Source organism: Dendronephthya gigantea, unplaced genomic scaffold (assembly GCF_004324835.1).
Source record: "Dendronephthya gigantea isolate DGI-Jeju-01 unplaced genomic scaffold, DenGig_1.0 000021F, whole genome shotgun sequence".
NCBI classification, from domain to species: domain Eukaryota; kingdom Metazoa; phylum Cnidaria; class Anthozoa; order Malacalcyonacea; family Nephtheidae; genus Dendronephthya; species Dendronephthya gigantea.
Genome location: NW_021163031.1, coordinates 2,254,059 through 2,263,830, shown reverse-complemented (window position 1 = coordinate 2,263,830; position 9,772 = coordinate 2,254,059). Strand labels below are relative to the sequence as shown.

Below are 9,772 nucleotides of genomic sequence, written 5' to 3'. Positions count from 1 at the left end.
TTAATGTTGCCGTGGATTTCAAAAGTTGCCGTGAGTTATTCTATTGTTGCCGCGAACTTTTGATGTTGCCGCTGGTTTTAAAAGTTTTCGGGAGCATTCAATGCCGATGTTGCCAGGCAATATAAATGCTGTGCCCTGTACTTTTCAAACCGTTGCCGTGACACCTATGGGCCACCGTAGCCGTAGTACGAAAATTCTAATTGTTTAGCTCTCTAGTGCAGTAATGCCTGATAATTCTGGCACTTAAAAAGGACAGAGAAGGTAAGATAGGTAAGGAAGTAACAAGATATTATTAAGGTGTAAATATACTCCGAATTTTACATCATTTAAAGAATAATCTTATCGGACAATTATTTGAAAGAAATTTGAAATTTTTTCAACAAGAAATTCCACCGTGCTTATTGTATTTCAAAAAGATGCGTATTGACACTGGAAATTAGTGAATTTTAGAGAACTTTGTTGGAATCGTTAGCGAACTAAGCTGCAAACATATTGTCTTTGGCGTCCTTACTTACCGCTTAGGCAATGCAGATAAATAAGATAATTTACGTCGAAAGTAATTATCAGCCATTAAGATCATTAAATTGATTAGATTTGGTGATTATAACGTTAATTAGACGTCACGAAAACATACTGTTTATGTTAATATCACGTGATTCATTTGTTATATAAGGCGTAGTTTTGGTTGCAATAAACAAGAAACATTTTCAAGATCAAAAGATGTTTAAAAGCAAATCGGACATTATGAAAATTGTGTTACTGGCGATTGTTGTCTCTCTCTGCAGAGCTTATGGTGAGGTTATTTTGGTGTAAACCATAAATTATTTAGAATGCGCGCAAACTTTATATTATTCTGAAATATTTGCCAAGGTTTCTTCTATTTTCGACTACTCAAAGTATAATAAAGACATGCTTTAGCTAACGTAAACTTTCCTATATTAGTAATTAATTAAAACAAAATTCAAAATGTGTATTCTTCTAGACTTGTTTGACATAAGAGATTCTGAAGGCCAAAATTTGGGAAAAAGATCCACGATCGACAGTGAAGCGGGGCAGAATATCAAATATCCCTTTAAACGGTTTATGGTACAGAACGCCATACTCACCGGAAAAAGAAATTTTAAAAACGATGATCAAAATGTTTGGGGAAAGCGACAAAATTTTTTGAAAGGTCGGAATTTGGGCGGACATGATGATAGCGGTGAAAGAAGACGGCAGAACCCTTGGTTTTTCGGGCAGAAAGGAAAACGATCCGAGAGTCAAAACTTTAAACTAAAATAGACGAGAAATAGGACACATGATTAAAGTTAATATAAATACATGGTAATGCATCAGTAGTATAATTATTGTTTGCTCGATGTACTGTAACTGGGATGCAAATAAAATAGCTTGTTCATTCAAATTGTGTTTATTTCTGTTGACGATGATGGCCTATATTGCTTTTCACTTTTAATATTCAGTTGTTGATAAGCCGAATCATTCTACAGTGAAAAACTGAGTATCTTTTCAGTTATCACTGAAATATAATAAGTATATATATATATACTCTATGTATCTGCGCAATGAATTGCAAACAATGGACCATTTCCCAAAATTTAAAAGTAAACGAAACAAATTTTTAGACTGAATATTTCAATTTAAATCATGATAACTAGTGTGCAATAAATAGCTTAGTATATTTGTGATGGCAATACGCATTCAGTCGCACTGTTTTTGACTGATAAAAACAATGATTTTTTAAAATGTGATATAATGATTTGAAATTTTTGCATTCCGTGCAGATATATCGCACCGGCTAGCCTGCTGTGCCAGTTATGATATTGGATAAAAATTAAACGATATTGAAAGATTGGATAAAAATGTTTACTCTCTTTGCCTTCGGCCGTTGGGAAATGATTCTCAATAAACCTTTGATCACATAGCTTTTTATATCTCAAAGAACGTTTGCTTTATATATATAGCATATATATATATGGACCTGACTCTAATGTGTACGAGGTAATTCCAATATTACATCAAATAGCACCTTGGTGACAACTAAAATGAATGAATGTCGGTTGATACTAAACGTCTATCCATTAGACTTTTACCATTTTTAATAATAAGTTCTTTTGATTTATTTTCTTAGGCTATGTGCACACACGGTAACGTTTTCGAGCGTTTCTACATTCGTTTTCATGCCAAAACGGTTTGAAACACAATCACTTTATAATTGAAGTTGAAGATAATTTAGCACATTGAGCATATTTTTCCTTGAATCGTGTGGACAAGGCGTCTAAACAATAAAATGGGCAAAAACGACGCTCGTGTCACAGACATATATATTAGGAATTAGACTTTTACGCGCGTGCGTCTACGTGCAGGCGTATGAAAAACGGCGTAAGTGGGAAGCAGCCCTTGAAGCAACTGTAATTTTCCCTGCAAGTTGAAGCGCAATTATAATTTTGAGAGATGTTAATTAGTAAAGAGTGTTCGAAATGTTAAGAAGAAGTTAGAAGATCGTAAGAGATGTTCGTATTTGTCAACTTTAGATGCCTCAAGAGTAGAATTGCATTGCTAGTTGCAAGAAAAGCTGCATGCATGCATATAGTGTAACAGCGCCTTTATTCAACTTCTTGTATTTTTGTCGTACAGCGCTAAACCCAGTTGTAGCCATCTGGAACAATTTTCTTATTATAAAATATAATCTTGTTTGCGCCAAGAAAATCCTATTGAAAAACTGGCTTTGGTTAGGCATTGTGTGTTTCATACTTATTTTATATGCATGCATGCATGTAACGATGAAAACCCACTAGCGGTTAAACTCTTTTACTCATCGCAAAAACCCCGCAAGTTTGCTGCAAGCGCAATTATCCGATCTTACTTTTACTTCTATAAAGTTTAATGATTTATATGTTTTTCACTGCTGCGAGTGTTTAACAAAAAAATTGAATTAATATATGAATACGATTGATGTTTTTATGAGCTGAATGTTGGAAAGTATGAAGCAAAACCAGTGGCAGTGGCCATCAGTGATCATCATCATTCTTTCAACCGTTGAAAAAATGACAATCCGACAGATAGCCGCCATACCCACAGATGGCGCCATCCATCTTTAAAAATACTTTTATATGAATGATGAGACGAGAATTCTTTTGTCCTAGAAAATCTAAAAAAATCGGCTTCATATGAAAATTTGAAATGTAGTTTTCAGTAGTCCGTCTTCACCATGCACAGGCACAGATCAGTCGGTCTTTTGCAAATTTTCAGTTTTGCAGTCGCTATTTTGGCTGTATGCCGATACGCACGTACGTGATATTGCCGTGTATATCACCGACTTTGAAACAATGACAAGGTGATGCGTTCCAATATTAACAATGCGACACAATCACGATGTAAATAAAAATTTCAGTTGCGTGGAAAGAACAATAGCGTGATTTTTTTGTTTAAATAAATGAACTCAAGACCAGGGCCCGTCGTATCAAGCCTGTTTAGCTTAAACGTGGATAAGTCAAAATTAAATAACACTCTTAGATCTCTCTTGAATGAGTCTACTTGAATATCATGTACTGAATATGTAGTTGTAGACAGTATCTTTGTATTATTAAGGACACAAATATTTAGTTCGGTTGTTAAACTTACTTTCTATTTTGAACGTGTCCACCGTTTAAGCTAAACGGGCTTGGATAAGGCTTAATAATACAACCGGCCACAGACTAGAAATAGCCTACGACATAGGCTAGACTAGAAGTCTCTTCCAGCACTCGATCCTCTAGCGAGGTAACGAAGGCTCCGAGATGATTGAAATCAGAAAGGATTCTGATTGGTTGTTGACGACTTAACGCAACATGGAATGTTAATTGTAATACAATAAAGAAAATTGCCAGTAATACTTTAAATTAGGCAAACGTTGTTCAAAGTCGGTTACGTTAATCGATTGTTTAGGATGTTAAATATGTTTTTCCATAAATATTTTCTGGATCAATGGAAGTCTATTTTGTAAAGTTTTGAAATGAACAGCGGTGCAGAAGCACTCAAGCACGTGAACCATTACAGCAGATTAATATTTAACCCCAGATTAGCACTATAAACTTTATCATTATCTATCACAACTGAGCTGAAATTTATTTTTGTTAGTTTTACTGGAGTTCACATTGATATATTTACTAATTCATGGCATAGACAACAAGCTATGGCGAAATTTCAGGAATGATTAGTTTTGTTTCACCATGATGAAGTGTGAAAAAATCTTCTTCAGGTATAGCTGCCTTCAAGAGAGCTTCTTTTAATTTTTTAGGGGGATCCAAATAATGCTAAAGTGATAAGAAATCATAAATATGGCAAAGCAAGTTTCAAGTAGCTTGAGATAAATTGTGATCAATTAGGGGCTGTTGTTGAGTCGAAGCTATTGCTGATGGGTATAATTACAAGTGCACTCCTAAGGGGTGGTTGTTCAAAAGCTGGTTAGCTTAACCCTGGGTTAAAGCAATTCTTTACATCAATTTTTTTAATCGATTGTTTTCAAAGCTGATTATTTTTTTCCACAAATATTTTCTGGACTGACAAAAGCCATTTTTTGTAGAGGTTTTAAAACTAACAGCAGTTCAGGAGCACTTAATTGAAAACAGTGGATTAAAATTTAACCAAGGATTAGCATTAACCCAGCTTTGAACAACTGGCTCCAGGGTAAAATACATCTGTTTAATTTCTTTTCCACATGTAAATTTGAACTGAATTTTTTTTATGAGTGTAGTTATGCCACAATGAACTTATTTTATTTCTAATTTTGTTCAAATTGCATTATATGGTATGTTAAAAAAATACCTCATACGTCAATACAAAAGTTCCCCAGTGAATTCCAAGAGATTTTTTAGCCTTGACATCCTGATGAATTTTCACAGATTCTTCAGGATTTACATGTTGCTTTTCCATCATCTTTCTGTTGTAACAAAAAGATCCTTCATAAGCTAGACCCCACTAATGCTAGTAAAGTCACCCTCCATTTTCATTTTAAAAATCCAGGAATATTGCCAACTAACAACCCTTGAGTTTAGTCTGTAAAAATTAGGCCCTTTTGCCAAGAGAGAAACATTCATAACATCTTACAGAATTACAAGGGCTATTAAACTATGAAAATTACTAAAGGGGTATCCAAGAATGTCTTACAGTACCTTGGTTCATAGGCACCTATAGGTATAGCTGCCAAATCAAAAGGACCATACTTATGCCCAATCTGCTTAAATCCTGCACAATATGCGGTATCACCAGCAAAGTACATTCTATATCTCGGACCTATTATGGCCCAGCTTCCCCACAAGACTTTATTTCGATCAAACAATCCACGATTACACCAATGTTTTGTTGGAGTAAACACAAAGTTCATACTATAAGTGACATGATTAGAGGTCTTAGTAATTTCCTTTCCTTCCCACCATTCATACTCATTAACATTCGTAGTTACACCTGTTTGGTTCATCCAGCCTTTCAAGCCTGCAGGGACAAACCATTGCAATTGTGGAAATCGAGCATTTAAATCTTTCACTGTTTGCACATCAAGGTGGTCATAATGATTGTGGCTGATACAAACAGCATCAATTTCTGGTAACTCATCCACAGTACAAGGGGTTGGGCGGTATCGCTTTGGGCCAGCAAAGCTTACAAATGAGCATCTGTTGCTAAAAATTGGATCAGCCAGGATAGTGAAGCCGTCAAATTGGACTAAGACTGAGATGGCCTATCCAGGTAATCCTTATCCCTTCTTCAGGGGGACTGGATACATCTGGGCTTAGTTTACGAACTGGAAGTGTCTTGTCCAGCTCCTATGGGAATGCAAAAATTAAAATCACAATAATATTGTGTAGGTAATATTGTTATAGTTTATAGATCTGTTTAATTGCAGTGTTACATTGGTAAAATAATGCAATTGAGCCACAATATAGCCTGTAAATACAGAATCGATCTACACATTGATTTTAAAACCAATTTGGGAAGGAACCTTGAAAAAAACAGGATGGCAAATGCAATATAATATTGGTAAATGGTATTGCATTAAGTTCTTATTATTGAGTTAGGTCTGTTTAACAATAAACTGGAGCAATTCCATACTCTCTTCAGTGCTTAGTAGGTCTTTCCAGAGATCAATGTTTCATCCCATACATCAACCCTTATCAACTAATAATGGAACAACCACACTATTGGTCAAATAACACTACATTTCAGATTCACTGCCACATGAAACATAATTATACATAAACTACAAATTAACTCGATCTAAATGGTATGGTGTGCAGAAGGATTTGTTACAAAGCATTTCCAATTTGTACAACACATTAATTAATAAGAAATAAGCTCACTTCTTTTCCAGGTACATTGCTCAAATTTTGTTCTGTGAGAAAATGCCTTGCTTGAAGAAATGATGGTATATCGCCATCTCCCCAAGGATTTTATACACATTGCCTTCCTTTATTGACTTTGTATAAGTAATTCCATGATCATGGCCTCCTTCAGCCATGGCAACACTATATATTGATGACAAAAAATGGTAGATAACTCTAAGCATGTCAATCATAAAAATGTATACATAGGCAAAGCTATGCATGTGCAGTCAATCATATTAAAAAAAGTTATGTCTGAAGAAAACTTACCGTTGTAGTCTCCGTAAAATAAAAGGCGCAATGAGCGCACCGCCTAAGAAGTAAAGTCGAATTTTGAAAATTATTCTTTTATATTGATAAATCGGCTTTCACAGTTCACAAATCTTTCTCCTGGCCTGGTCTCAGTGGTCTGCGCATGCTCTGATTTGTTCCATCTGATCTGTTGAGTCACTGGAGTGTTGACTAGTGTTGACATTCGTTGACAAAGGGTTGACACCAGTGGTTGACACGAATAAGCAACCCAAATCAGCGTGATAATTTGAACACGAGAAATTTTTCGGCAATTTGTCAGGACATTTTGCCAGAAAATGTATGTAGTGCTCAGTGAGCTGGGAGTGCTCAAATTATCACGCATTTTTGGGCAGCTAATACCAGCTATGGACAAACCGGTGGACTGGTAGACGAGTTCACTGGTAGTACCAGAACGTCCTTCAGACCATATATAAATATACAAACTTTGCCATGAATGCTGTGGGACAAATGTGGGAAAATGCAACATGAATGATGATAACATGAAGTATAAAATCTTGTCGCTATTACTTATTTTGGCCAAGACAGTGGCCAGTCGGGACATGTTGTAAAGCAGATTCATTGCTTCGATTGCTTCTGCTGTTTATTTATTCCCTACCAGTGAACTCTCTCTATATATAGAGTTCACTGTTCTCTACATTTTGGTTGTCTATATGTTCAGACGGCTTCATCGACTTTCAGAAAGTACAAACGTTCAGAAATTTCCCTGAAAATTTTCCGCCCATGCAGAGCAGTTTCTCTCTGAAATACTGAAACTCTCTTTCACAATTATAATGCATGAATTCATATCTTTTGGCTTCACTGAAAATTACAACATACAACCACCCCTATATGGTGGGTTTGCCAGTTAAAAGACATTGAGAAACTTATTGTCCGATGTCTTTAAAAAGTCATTAAGTCCATAATTGTGAAATAACACACTTGACAAACACTTCAGCTTTATGTAACACGAACAAACGAAAGCTCAAAGACTTTTACTATAGCAACATTTTCCGGACCTTCTCAATCAAGCTTCAGCCGAATAACAGCTGTGCATTGCGGTATTTTGCATTGCAGTATCAGAGCTAACCGAAAATTCCCCTTCTGAAGTGAAGAAGCAGGTGAGTCGACCAAAAAGTATATTGCAGGTTAGTATTGATGTTGCGGCATATGTGTAAAATGGTGGAATTAGTCATGATTTTGTACTTGATATTTAGTGTTTTTTGCTTCTACTATGAAATCTAATTAAATGCCAATGTTTTACTAGCCGTTCCTTAAAATATGCTTTTAAATTATTGATTTCGAATAAAAACTTTTTGTATCACCATAATCAAGACTAGTGTGAGAGACCAGTCACCTTGATTCTTCCCGTTCACGCAATACTATAATTGGCAAAGCAAGAATTGGCGACGCCAATCGGCGAGAGATAATGGTTTGTTTGACACCGAAAATGTGAAAGGTAACTATGACAATTTTAAAGAAAAGCAAGTTATTCAAACGTAAGCATTATAATGTTAGCTGAAAGAGTTTACGTAGCTACTGAAGAGTATATATAAGGATATAATTGCAGGCAAGAAGAGAATTAAAACATCCTTTTTTTATAACAATACAAAGATAGCATTGTCACTCCAACATGCATCAACACCTAGACTAGGTATGCTAAAAAATTGAGTACCTACTAGTCTCTACAGACTCTAGCACAGGAAACTAATCGGGTATTGAGTTGGTCTGATTCAATCATGATTTAAAACTTCGTGAACTCAAGTAGGCAGTTTGTTGTATTTTCAGTTTAAAAACTCTAAATAACAGAATGTGCATATCAGCGGAAAACGGACATCCGCGTGCGGGGAAAGCATGCACGTACACAAAACGTCAAACTCTCTCCGGACTCTGCGTCTTTAGAAAGACTGAGTTCGACTCGCGGAATTACCCGCAACGAAAAAGTTTCAATTCTATATAATATATTTTAACTGAACAACATTTTAATATAATATATTTTAAACAACCAAGTTGTAGAATAAAAAGCATACGAAAGTGTATAAAAATATCAAAAAATATTTCTGTTCGATTATTTCTTTCATAGATAAAATAAACATGAATTTAGAATTTTACGCTTGAGGGCTGCTACGTAAATTCCCACGGCTGTTTTCCATTGTCGCGTTTTTGTACGTATTTTATATATACATACGTATATCACGCACGTAAAAATTTAAAATCATTTAAATGATACTTATGTATGAAATCAATGATTGCATAGATCCATAGGCCCGGTTGGATACTGTTGATGATTTGGTGTGGTTATTTCTAGATCGTAAAATTAATTATATACAATATCAGAGAACTTATAGAAGGTTTTAGGCTTTTACATCCGTGTACGTAGCTATACGCGACAGTGGAAAGCAGCCATTATATATGTCATATTTGAAAAAGCTAGGTGAATAAATAGAAAGAATTCATGTATTTTAGTATGCATTTGTTGACCCATTATTCAAGTGGGAAAGCATGCATGCAGCCCTTATCCACAAGGGCTGCTTTCCATTTACGCGTTCTTCATAACAGTACGCACTTACACGGACGTAAAAGTTTAAATCCTTATTAATGTCATATTTGAAAAAGCTAGGTGAATAAGCTAAATAAGACTGAAAGTTACCCACGATTTAAATAATACTGAAAATTTAGATCTAGAAGCATTTAATTAAACGCGTTTGGTCAATCAATGTAAGCACAGGAATTCATGATCAAAGTTCCTTTTAAATTTTCTATTAATACACAATGCAATCATATTTCATTAGTCATTTTAGTGAGTAAAATTTAGGCCCACTGCCACTGGCACTTCAACTTTGCTCACGCCACAGACACGGAACACGCTGTCATGCATTGTATGAAAGACGCTTAAGCAAAAAGCATCTCTAGAAAACAAACAAGTCTTAGATTAGGGGGTAAAATTTTAGCACCAAACTTGAGCATAATCAGCATATTCAATGGACTACTTATGCAGTATATAGTAGCAGTTATTTTTACAGTCTGTAATGACAGTAATGTTTTTAATACGGGACTGATGCTGTTAACAGTTCACTGTTTGTAAATAATATCATTTTACACCAAGTCCGCCCTCGCGTAACTTCATGAAA

General features: G+C 35.2%; 2 protein-coding genes across 2 annotated transcripts; one reads left to right on the top strand and one right to left on the bottom strand.

Moving 5' to 3' along the window:
- Positions 1-684: 684 nt before the first annotated feature.
- On the top strand, positions 685-1,402 carry LOC114521999. The gene is made up of 2 exons (XM_028542591.1): positions 685-793; positions 983-1,402. Exons 1-2 carry the CDS (start codon positions 721-723, stop codon positions 1,279-1,281), a joined length of 372 nt encoding a protein of 123 aa, XP_028398392.1. The 5' UTR covers positions 685-720; the 3' UTR covers positions 1,282-1,402.
- A 1,727-nt stretch (positions 1,403-3,129) lies between these two features.
- LOC114521952 (N-acyl-phosphatidylethanolamine-hydrolyzing phospholipase D-like) lies at positions 3,130-6,422 on the bottom strand (the record flags this gene model as incomplete). The annotated part of the gene is given in 5 exon segments (XM_028542527.1): positions 3,130-4,292; positions 4,804-4,918; positions 5,151-5,708; positions 5,710-5,798; positions 6,333-6,422. Coding segments are annotated over 5 exon segments (975 nt in total), but the record flags the coding sequence as incomplete, so codon positions are not given.
- Positions 6,423-9,772: the final 3,350 nt, after the last annotated feature.

What these genes read in the sequence shown, in the direction of transcription:
- LOC114521999 (XM_028542591.1), top strand. Translation starts at nt 721, where the DNA reads ATGTTTAAAAGCAAATCGGACATTATGAAAATTGTGTTACTGGCGATT. An exon ending in CTCTCTCTGCAGAGCTTATG is followed by an intron (nt 794 to 982) that starts GTGAGGTTATTT and finishes GTATTCTTCTAG; the next exon opens with ACTTGTTTGACATAAGAGAT.